This window comes from Haplochromis burtoni, unplaced genomic scaffold (genome assembly GCF_018398535.1).
Source record: "Haplochromis burtoni strain Fernald_Lab_line unplaced genomic scaffold, NCSU_Asbu1 Contig_1520, whole genome shotgun sequence".
NCBI classification, from domain to species: Eukaryota; Metazoa; Chordata; class Actinopteri; order Cichliformes; family Cichlidae; genus Haplochromis; species Haplochromis burtoni.
In genome coordinates, this window is record NW_024583881.1 from 8,201 (window position 1) to 20,291 (window position 12,091).

A 12,091-nucleotide genomic window follows, 5' to 3' on the forward strand; every position below is an offset into this window, starting at 1 on the left:
CACCAGAGGGAAACGGTGATTTTTTTTTGTATGTAAACGAAGGCTTTTCTTTTCAATCACACACACACACACACACACACACACATACACACACATACACACACATACACGCACACACACATGCCTACACACACATAAAAAGACACATTCCCAGCTATAGACATATAGTCAGAGTCAGCATATGTATCTCGCTTCTGTACATAGCGAGAGGAAGAGGAAGAAGTATACATTTATGTACAGTTAACTAGGTGGGATACATGTAACCCGTGACATTGGAGTTTATATATTTCTTTAAAAGTAAAATGATAAGAAGATTTATGGTCTGTTTCCTGAGTTTTTTATTTATGGTTCTTTGTTCCTTTCTATTTATGTTGGCTCCCTTCGTGTCCAGTCTGTCCTAATTTTGTCTCTGTGGCTGTCTGATTGAAGTTAATATGTTTGTACTACTTGCTCTATGTGTTGTCTCTCTTCCTGTCAATATGTTCATCTGTTTCATCGTTTTCTCTTCCCACTCTGTCTTGGGCCCATGTCTGTTTAGCCTATTACTTACTCTCTGTGTTAATAGCTTACTGTTTTATTTTGATAGTCCTTTGTCTCATGGAATATGGTTGGTTTGCCTCATCATGTTTAATTGGTTCATGCTCTGTTTCCCAGCTGTCTCCACTCCCCTAAATCTCCCTCCTGTGTAAATATTGTGCCAGTGTTGCTTTGTCTTTTTTCTTTCCATCTCATGTCCCCAGTGTTATAAAGCTTCTTGTGCCTTTTACAGTTTTGTTTGTGGAAGTTGTGGATTTTGGTTCTTTTTATATTTCATGCTTAAAATTATCTCCAAGAACATAAAACTGTCTCCAAGTGTCTTCATTTGGGTCCTCCACATCAGGACTTGGTCAGATCATCCCATAAACTATGACACCCCTTTGTTTCTTACAAATCATTAAACAGAGCAATGAATAAAACAGTCTTTGAAGAATAACCAGACATTAACTTGTATTTAGTTAGATTTTTAGTTCTGGGCACTGAGTGTTTACAGAGTTTATGGTGACCAGCTCAACAGAGTGCTGCTCCCTAGTCAGTTCCTTCATGCTAATGTGTTGGTGTTTTGTATTGTAAACAAAGTCTTCAGACGGTACAGTTGTTATAATAACCTTGTGATTTGTTAATGGAGTAAAAAAAAAAATTTCATGCCACTTTTCTGCTGCAGAAGTTTAATTTCAGGGATGCAGAGACTGACAAAGGGAAACACAAGTTTTCTCCATTGGTGACAGCAAAATATAAAGTGTAACTCATAAAATGTGCCTCTGAGTTCTCACATTACAGTGAAATCAGAAATGACATAATCACTTGTTCAGCTTTGTATAAAATAACAGTAAAAAGACAAGAGAAGAGGAGTAGGACTATCTCTCTGAAATCAAACAAAGCCAACAGTCTGGATTGAACATTAACATTATCTGGTACAATTATTAAATAAAAATATCACAGCTAATGATAATTCGGCCATATATTTTATTTTGAAAAACACTCAGACCATTTACCGTTTACTTAAAAATGCAAAGCAACACATGCATGCAGTAAGCCATAAAAACAGTTAAAATACTTACTGCTGTTATTTCTTCTTTTAACTGGCAGACATCAGGCTAGAAACGGAGGGGTTTTCATTTTGATTCAAAACTCGTAGAAACCCAGTCACCTTCTCTGTGGCACGTCCCTCCTCTTAGTGATTCCAGGAAGTCCCAGTCACTGGCATGCCAGGGCTTTCTCGGTATTCAAGTGAGAAGATAGGTCATGCCCTCTGACAGGGCAGCTAGAAGTGTTTACCAAACAACTTTCAGACAGAGTCAAATACCATAGACTGTGTCTGAAATGTTAGAGCTGACTTTAACTCTGTGGATGGCCCATTTTTATAATGGAGAAAATATAAGAAAGATCAAATACATACTGCTATTGTCTCTTCTTACATAGTTGGTAGATAGATGACTGACTTTCTTCATCCAGCTGTTTCATGACAGCAACGATGACCAATTATATTTGCACAAACTCTCTGTCTGAGCGTTTGTGGTGGATGAATGAATGAATAGTTTCAAACTGTTTTCTGTTTGGTATTAGGGTTTCTGTTAAAAGTGGGGGTTAACTAACCTCTAGCATGGTTGTGAACCATGCTAGTGCATCTTTGTAAACAGCATAAGGTGCATCAGCTCAGTGAGTAGTGACTAAGAGCACTCCAACTACTGTTCTCTCGCTGGGAAATCCTACAAAGAAAGTCATCATCTCCAATGTTCCACCCTTCATCCTGAACACATTTTTGACATAGGAGTTATCAGACAGCTCCTGTTCTCCTTACATGATCCTCCTTGGTCGCAAGTCTCCTCACCTAAAACATGTCGTCTGCTTTAGAAGATGGGTTTTAATGATTTTCAAAGGGAATGGTGAGATCTTAAATGTGGTTTTTTAAATTTAGGAATAATAGTTTTGACACTGTTAATACAACATCTGAACACATGAAATTTGTTGGTTGGAGGATGGAGTGGAATCTCACTCCTTTGTGTCCCGTAAGACTGAGGGAGAGCGGGTTTTCTGGTGTCGACAGTATGGCCCAACTGCCATGCTCCCCTGCCTTGGCAGTAGTACCATTCCTGTTCAGGTTGTAGAAGGTAAGAGTTGTGAGAGCCAGGTCTCCAGAAACTCCATATGCAACTCCTGTTTCCAAATGTAATCCATACAACTTACCATAGTAATGGCTGTCAATCCCATTCGAAGTACCATCATCTCTTTCAAAGGATTCTATGTATCATGCTTCACAGTCAAACACAACACAAATCTTACCCTTCTGAGGGTGATACACATCAAAGTGTGGAGTAAATCCTGATCTCCCATCACTATGTGTGAGTTCTTCTAAAGGCACTTCTGCAAATGCTTTGGAAATTTTGTCATTCATAAGGTCTGTGTACTGTTGTTGAAATAAAGGATCTTTCTTAACCCTGCTCTTTAGGTTTTGAGTACGTTGCTCAACAATCTTTAGATTCTTTCACATATTTTGCTGACTCCTGTTCAGTGGCAATGCAACCTGATAGTGACTTTTTACAAGAGTTATTGAATCTGTGACCACCTTTATAAAATGTTGGTTTTCTCTGGCCAAAGCAAGTTGTTCATCATGACTACGTTCAGGAACAGTATTTCCTGAACAGTATTTTTTCCCTTAATTTATGTTTCTTCACCCCTTTGTATGAATATGAAGCATTCATACAAATGAATGCTTCAAGTGTGTCAAATAACACACTTTGCATGAGAGACATTTTCTACAATCCTTGCTGATGTGCCCAATACACAGCAGTTACATCAATACCAAAACTGTCACTGTCACAGTGAGAGTACCAAAACAAAACCCACGTGCAGAGAACCCAAAGCAGAGGCTAAGGAAAGGTTTTAACAGCATTTTATTAATCAGGATAAGAATAACATTTACTATGGCACTCGACTTAAGGCTTGATAAACGGGGCATGTAGAGAGTAGGAAAAGCAGAGTGACAGGTCCAAGAAAGCAACAGGAGCACGCACTAGAAGAGAGGAGAGCGGTGTTAAAATGGTAGTTAGTGAGGTTTTCTGGAGAGAGTGGAGGCTATGAATTTCTTTGTCTTACTGTGCAGGTGGGAGATAGAACCGTTGAAGGAGAGGTGGTGTGGTTCAGGTGGGTTTGGTAGCATGTGTCGGCTGTCCTGAGCGTTGAAGGTTCCGTGGTAATGTGAGGGCAGGAGGGCAGGCAGGTGAGGCAAAGAAATAATTCCAAAAAGCAGGCAGTTGAACCAGATTTCCAGGATGAGTTGTCAGCGCGGTGGAATATCTGGGAGCAAATAGGGTTGTTGATGAACTGGCGAGGAAGCAGTGTCAGCGAGGACCTTAAATCTCCAGCCAAATTGCCTTCATCAGCTCCAGGTGAGGGAGGCTGTAGGCCCTGCTCATGGGCAGATACCAGGGAAGCTCAGACATCCAGTGGAATTTTGCAGCTACACACCCAGACCATGACAAAAAAACTGCTTTGTTCTAGACCTCAAAGTAGCTAGTTTTACACTATTATTTGAGACTGAAGATGGATGGATACTTCCAAATATATGATCTGCTAGAATCTTTTCTTGTCTCTCTACAAATTGAACATTGTCACTGATTGTGAATGTTTGATTGAATCTCTCTATTTCACTGGTTGTAGTCCTCCACTGGTCCCTTATAGCAACTTATTAATTATCCATCCATCCATCCATCTTCATCCGCTTTATCCGAGGCCGGGTCGCGGGGGCAGCAGCCTAAGCAAAGACTTATTAATTATTGTAACATATTAGCTGGTGTATCCAAATCATATAAGTACTGCATTTCATTCATAGTGTTACAGCGTCCTCTAAGAAATAAACCGTAATCCTGAAGTGGCAATCTCTGATTTAACTGGGGCCCATGACAATGCCTTTTCCTTGTAGGCAGCTGCAATAATTTCCAAAGTGTTCCTGCAGAAAAGCCTTAGCTTGAGCATAACCTTTCACTGTAGGGCTGGGTGTCGTCACTGATTTCTAGAATCGATTCGATTCTGATTCACAATTCGATTCGATTTGAATTGAAGAAAGAAACAAAGAAGCAGACTTTCAGCTCGAAGTTTTCAGTACAGCAGTTCATGCAATGCTCAGGTGAAGACTGAAGGTTTGCTCTCAGTATAAGTAGAGGCAAGCTGATCAACAGATGATGAACAAGTAGAGCAGAGCAATTCCTAGACTGCTCAGCTGACATGAACTCTTGATAAATGAAATCTCTTCCCTTAAAGTCGAAGGTCACCACCACCACCTGTTGCACATGGAGCTTTAGAGTGTTTATTGTGAAGCCCAAACTTTCCAGCAGTAAAATTATTATCTGATGCATATAGATGTATTGTCTATGTATAACCTTTAACAATTCTCATCTTTGATTATCACCATTAATTCAACATTAATTAATGCTTACAACATAAAACAAAACAAAGGTGTTTTTGCAAACTAGTCTGTGCAGTCAAAGCAGTTGTAGGAAACCTTACAACTGCTAGTGAGTGTTGACAAACCTGGGAGTCAACACTCACTAAAATGGCAGCTCAAGTGTTTCTGTAATCTTAGAACCCGCAACCCAAATATGTTTACCAAAAGGGGAAGTTGTCTCCGCCCTGGTTTCCGTCTTTGATAAAGAGAAAAGAAGCAGCATGAACAGAAATGACTGTGCAGACTTTCATTAGTTTCAATAGAAAGTGAGAAACTTTGGATTTGACCAGTGCTGTCAGTGACGTTTCCGAGTGTAAACCTGAAAGTTTTGGTGGGTAAGTAGTTTATCTGGCACTCTGTAGAAGCTGGACCACTTGTTATACAGTGAGCCATCAGTGAGTGTGTGAGGAGCTGTATTTAATGGGCTTTACTTTTTTGTTAGAGACATTACACTTTTCTTTATGTTACTTCTGCAAATGCTCAGTCTGTTTTGTTGCAGCCTCGCTGAAGAAGACGGTGTGAGTTCATAGTATGAGCTTCGATAAATTTGTCCATCCCCGACCTCAGTCAGATGCATCATGATGCTGATCAAAAGCCGGAATGATTCTATATACTACTGATTATTTTTCACTTACTGTATGAGAATGTTTGTGAGAGATAGACCAACACGTCCTCACTCCCAACTCGTCAAATGTATGACGCATGGTCAGGCTCCCTCTGCTTCACTTATCGACACGCAGGGTACCCCCCTCACGTCGAGGTAGTGGGTCCTCTCAGTGAATACTATAGAGCTCCCTAAATGTTGTTTATTCACGACAAGAGATTTCCGCGGAAGAGCCGGTTGTCCGTATATTTATATATTTCCAAAAATCACATTGTAGTGACGTATACAGAACACAATATATTATATAATATAAGCAACTACCTGAGAAACAGCAGATACAGCAGATAAATTAATTATAGGCTATTACTTTTGTATCGTTTATTGCATTTATGGAGGGAGTGGTGTATGCTGGGTAATGCCACAGCTAGCTACTGGGTGACTTTATTCACCCGCTTCGGCTGTTATCAGTCCATACAATGGGCGTTATTAGCACAAATCAGTCCCATAGATATGGGCCATCTCCTGCTAGATTGTTCAGAAGGTTGTTCTCATCCATCCAGATGGAGGATCACTAACAGGAGCGTGGAAGACTCCAGAATCCACTCTGGCTGGAATCCGGTGGATATGCAGTGTGTACAGGGAAGACCATTTAAACGGACAGCATTTATCGAATGACCATTAAAAGTCAGCGAGTGTCAGTAATGTTAATGTGGTTATGTTAGTAATACACCGAGTGCTAATATAACAGCTTTAAGATGCATTTGTAGATATTATTACGTGTTTTACTGTCTTTATGGTGCTAGCTTAAAGCTACAGTTTAAACGTTAGCTTATATTGGAGTAAAACTGTTACTGTTTAAACGATGTTAGCACAGAAATATTAGCTTCTGTCATGACTGATGAAGTTACTAGTTGATAAAGTTTCCAGTAAAGTGTTTAATTGCAGCCACAGATTGACAGCAAATATCTCGATTAGCTTCAGTGCATCTGTAATAAATATGTGCAAGTTTCAGTGCTTCGTTTAAACTGTATGATACTTATACTGACCCAGGGTCAGTGTAAAATACAACCCTACAAAACTCAGGATGCAGGTTATTATTACTCTTTCCTGCTGACACACCTGTCACACCTGAGAGTCAGCTAGAAACTTACAGTGACGTGGACATCATGCAAAGACTGCCAGACTCTGTAATACTGTAAATGATCAGTGACTCAGGTTATCACTAAACTTTAAACGGCACCTCTGTGTCTCTGTGTGCTGAACATTTAGAATCAGATTGAGTCAGGCTGCATTGACTGTGGGACTTTAATGTGTTAAAAGCAGGTTGAAATTTGAAGATTAAAATTTAGCATTATGGCTGCTGGTGGTTTGTAAAGCCTCTACTCAGCTGTATTTTTGTTACTAATTTATGTTTGTTGTTGTTTAACGCAAATTTCAGAAGAGCAAAGATGAGCACTGTTGCTTAATCCTTAATAGTTTAACTGGATTGGAAATCAAAAAATTCCAGATTCTTCTACCACAGAAGTTTCATTTGCTGGTGTGGATCTGCTGAGTCACCTGAAGAACTCATTTCATTCATTCTCCACGATGTTGACTTACAGAAATGTTTCACAGGAACTGATTCCTCCTAAAGGGTGAACTAGTGTGTTTCCATAGATTACCTCTGTATGAATGTACTTCTTAATTGAAGGCAAGTGTTTGTCCTTTTTGTTCCTCAGGTACAGTACGTAATAAATCTGAGTCAAATTATTGGTGATGTGATTCCACTTCATCTTAAAATATGTATTTTAAATATATACCTGGATAATTTTGTACCTGCTGCAAACAATAGAGCTCTGTTAACGATTGGATTTTTGGAAGCCAAGCGCTGTATTGCTATGTGTTGGAAAAATCCAAAAACATGTGGACTATCTTAATATTATTATTATTACTATTACTTTGTTTTTATTTTTTTATTTTCACGGTGCACCATGTAAAACCGGTTAAAACCAATAAATAAATGTTAATAAAAAAAGAATTTAAAAAAATGCCGAGTTATGCACTTTTAATGAATTGGTCGTACTCATTTTAAAACTAAATTTAAAACCAACATTTATTTTTTCTTTGTACATTTGTAACAGTTAAAGCTCTCTAAGTGCAGCCTGCAGGCTGATGGTGGCCCTCGACTGTAACCAGAGACACTTCATTGATCAACAGTTCAAGTTAAACTGTGACTCAGACTCAGAGCAGAACAGCATTTCTATTAAAACTCTTCTGTTGCAGCAGTTAGAGCAGACTCGCCCTTCCTCACAGTGACAAACACAGCTCCTGTCAGCTCACACCTCACTGATGGCTGACTACAAAACTACAAACCAACACAAAAATGAAAATCAGCAACATAAACCAGCATCATGTGAACACACACATTTAAAAAAACACTTAAAGTTACTTAGGTTGTGTGAGGTTTTTTTTTCTTCCTCTGAAACCTTTAATCCCACACTGACTCCTTCAACAACATCCTTTCTCAGCATGACCTATTTTATTAGTGAAACTGTCTCCTCTCTCACACAAGGAGAAACTTGTTTGACTTATCTTATCTTAAAAAAAAAAAAAAAAAAATCGAATTTCCCAGAGGAACCCACCCGAGGGATTAATAAAGTTCTATCTTATCTTATCTTATCTTGTTCTGCTTGTTGGCCTGAACAGTTATTCTGACAAAGAGAAGCACCAACGTTTCCAGTGGAATTGACACAGTGAAATGAAAGGCTAAGTGTGCTGTTGCAAACGGTGGACTTCACAACACCCACTGCCAAATTCAAACATATACAAAGGTCTCAAAGTGCATTAAATACTATCCCTGGCTTTCGTTTTTGAAATAAAAGTGTGATTTATGAACTTGGTGCAACGTCGCATTTTTTAAAATGAGCTGTAAGCCAATACCTATCAAAAGCTATTAGGCCTACACATTTTTTTTATTTATTTTTAACTACCATCTCATCCGAGAAGCTTCTTCAGTTCTAAGGTCAAATGTCAAAGGTCGCTTTGGAGAAGCTTCTCGGATGAGAGGTGAAACGTTTTCAAGCAACTTAAAGAAGTCCAGACGCTTTTCTCTGCAAGCTCCTTTGACTACGATGACCTGGATGACTGAGAACCTTCACAGACATTTTAACTACCATGTTATAATAAAGAACACAACCAGAACAGCACCAGATTAATGAGCTTCAAATCCCTGAAAATTCTTACAAGTGTCCCTGTGTGGGCCTCATCCCTGTGCCATTCCCCAACGTGGATTAAAAACATTTTGAACCATGATGACTCACACACATGTCCCTGATGAATGACCTCTCAGACCAGCACGTTCTCACTCCTGAGGCGTAATATTTTTCTACACTTTGAACATCAGTGCCCAAAGTGGGGAAACATAGCACCTAAACTTTTGAGTGCCAGTAAGTCACATTTGGAGTATTTAACTAGCACACACATGACACCAACGCTTTGGCCTGTTATGAACTGCCGCTGAGCTGTTTAATATTACCACTATGCAGTAAATCCACAGTCCTGCCTTTGCTACAAAGTGTACTTGACTCTGCTGTATGCTGTGTAAATGTGACTTTTAGGCCGGGTAAAATGAGGCAGAATGAATATTTTATTTTAACACTGGTTGTGGCCATTCACATTATATGCTTAACAGTAGCCGCTATTTTATTGTATTTATTTATTTATTCATATTTATTTTTGGTTGATTGAGGCTGTTCGTGCTACTGGTGTGTTTGTGCAGTAGGGTTAACCACAGATGACGTATTTGATTTCCCGTTTCAAGTCTATTAATGAGTTATGTTTTACTACGAATCTGAAGGCCTAAAGTAGAGGTGACTGGGTGCCCTGGTGGTGGGATATTCCGTGGTTCGTGATTATTTATGCATTCGCCCACTGTAATCGCGGCTCTGAATCAGGTAACAGTAGCTACCCCTCCCCCTGCGACCCACACACAATTATTATTATTATTATTATTATTATTATTATTATTATTATTATTATTATTAACAATAATAATAATAATACAGCCCACGTATTTGAAAAACGCATAAAGAAAGCAATTGATTCTCCACGTAATTCTGATCTTACTGCAGCAATTTAGAACAAATGACTTTTTATTTCTATTATTTCGCTTTTCTCTCCGCTGCTCTAAATTATCGGGCTGCTCTGTCTGCAGCTCCAATATGTTCGCTCATCTGTTCCGGGTAGCTATTTAACCGAAAGTGTGCGAAATGGATGAGGAGAACAAGGTGATTTAAATAATGTGTTGGTCCGTTAATCTGTAGCAGTGCATAACGGTGAGCTGATGTAGGGATGCTGTAAATGTAGCACCTTAAACGTATTTAAATAAATATTTGAAAAATTCAGTTAATACAGTTTAAATAGATAAAGTTTATAAAGCTGTGAAGATCGTGTTTGATTTTGTGTGTTGGACATTTTTCACATATTGTCACAAATATAAACATTTTTAAGGAAACAACGATGAGACGTCTCATCGTTGTTTCCTTAAACGTACGTTTGCTTTACTCGTAAAAGCGTGGGCACTGCTGTTCAGCTGAGCTAACAATAGAGAAACGAGGAAGTGGCATTCTATTCTCATCAGTAACCCGCGTCCGGTTTTTTTTTTTTTTTTGAGGGGGGTTTCCTTCCGTGTTTGGAGCCATGTGCAACTTGACGTAAAGTCTGAGCTCTGGATGAGCAGGAATGTGGATTCTACCAAAGATATCCGGAGAAAACAACATTTTTGGGCTTTTTTTTTTTAGTTGAGAATGCGCTGCTTCTGCGTCCGAAACTGGAAAGAAAGACACGGCAGTGAGTACATTTGTACAAAAACCTCCCGCATCATACAGTGTTATGAAGACTCCTGATTTTCCTGACATTTGTGTGCTTTAAATGAAATATTATAAAAACAGCGCCCTCCTCTTAAGATCATAAACATGTCAGGCATGCTTGTTCACTGTATTTAGTTTTGAGTCGGGCTGCTGCATAAATACACAACGTCTAAATCCACATTAGACTTCACTCCGCTGTGCATTTATTTGCATTTGCAGTTACTATTAAAAAAAAGAATAAAGAAACTGGATTTAATTTATCGTGTTTCTCCAAAGGATACACCTGTCACGATTAATTTATCAGATTTATCAGATAACAGCTGATAATGTCATGGTCCTGGGCCATGTTGGCCCAGTATTCTTAGTTCCTTGTATTTTCGCTCCTTATTTAGGCCATGTTTTCTGAGGTGTCCTGTTGTGGTGTTCCCTAAGTGTTTTCCCTTTGTGACTCTTACCCCCTGTGTGCCCCTCTGTGTATTTATGAGCTCCCGTCTCTCTTTGTGTTTATTCCATGTTTCCCCCAGCCTGTTATGTCTGTGTTCTCCCCGTGCTCTCTCTCCTCCTGTCTGAACCTCTGTGTACTTCCTGTTTTACTTTGACAGTCTCTCGTTAGTATGCGTCACGTTGTGTTCATTCCTGCCCTGTCTCGTTATGTTTATCAGTGTCACCTGTGTTCCCCACCTGTGTGTAATCTCCCTGTGTTCTCTGAGCGTATTTAAGTTATGTCTTCTGTTATGGTAGTTGCTGGTTCGTCTGTGTTGTTTCCCCTTGGTCTCCCTGCGTCTTCCCATATGTATTTCTCCGGACCTCCCTGCATCCTCGTTCTGGTTTGCCTTATTAGTTTACCCAGTTTAGGTTTCCAGTTTCATGTTTTGTCGCCACCGCTGTTTGTACTTACCCACCCCTGTTAATAAACACTCACCTGCACCAGAGCTGCTGCCTTTTGGGTCCTTCCTACATTCCACACGGCTTGCCCCGGCAATCCGTGACAGATAATCTGAGCTGCAGTACATAATATAATGCTTGATTATCTACTGGAGCTGTGATATGAATTAATTGTCTCAGTTAATAAATGTTGTAAATAATGATGTAGTTAAATGTTCTCGTTCTGCGGTTTCACTCTTTAGGGCTCAATGAAGAATGCCAGGCTGCACAGCTGTCTTCCTCTCAGCAATAACAGCGACTCTCTTCTGTGCTGTAGTCGGTGAGTAGCTGCTAATGTTTCTGTTTCTAATATATTTATTAAAAGAACGGCATTTAATGCAGTAATTACACAGAATTTGAAAGGTTTGCTTCTACAGAAAATATGAGATGTGATATCACAACTGTGCATTTTGTATTTTATGTCAACAGAAATATTTTTATACTTCTAAGAATAATTAGAAGAATTCTTATATTCTTTCATTTATTTATTACAGAGGATTTATTCTTGCACCATTCTTCATGTTTAAAATAAATTATTACAGCTTGAGTAGCAAAAGTAGAGCAATTCTGACTTTCAGCTCTTTATTTGTATTTTTTGACACTGGGTTTTTCTGTAAGCTGCTAACTACCATCCTGCTTTTCCCTTCTCCATGAGGCATCTTCTGGTGGTTCCATTGTAGCTTCACACACATACACACACATATATATATATATATATATATATAAATATATATA

The 12,091-nt window shown here is 39.1% G+C and overlaps 2 protein-coding genes across 3 annotated transcripts in view; one reads left to right on the top strand and one right to left on the bottom strand.

Annotated features, from left to right (window-relative positions):
* Nucleotides 1–1,711, bottom strand: part of LOC102304283 — a 3,459-nt gene extending 1,748 nt beyond the window's left edge. For both annotated transcript variants that reach the window (XM_005952358.3, XM_014331181.2), the window contains exon 1: nt 1,599–1,711. The gene's annotated coding sequence lies outside the window, so the exon portion shown is untranslated. The remainder of the gene's footprint in view (nt 1–1,598) is intronic.
* Nucleotides 1,712–10,264: 8,553 nt separating this feature from the next.
* Nucleotides 10,265–12,091, top strand: part of LOC121813326 (programmed cell death 1 ligand 1-like) — a 4,151-nt gene continuing 2,324 nt past the window's right edge. Inside the window, exons 1-2 of the mRNA XM_042217033.1 lie at nt 10,265–10,412; nt 11,560–11,636. Coding sequence (XP_042072967.1) covers nt 11,573–11,636 — 64 coding nt within the window. The 5' untranslated portion in view covers nt 10,265–10,412; nt 11,560–11,572. The remainder of the gene's footprint in view (nt 10,413–11,559; nt 11,637–12,091) is intronic.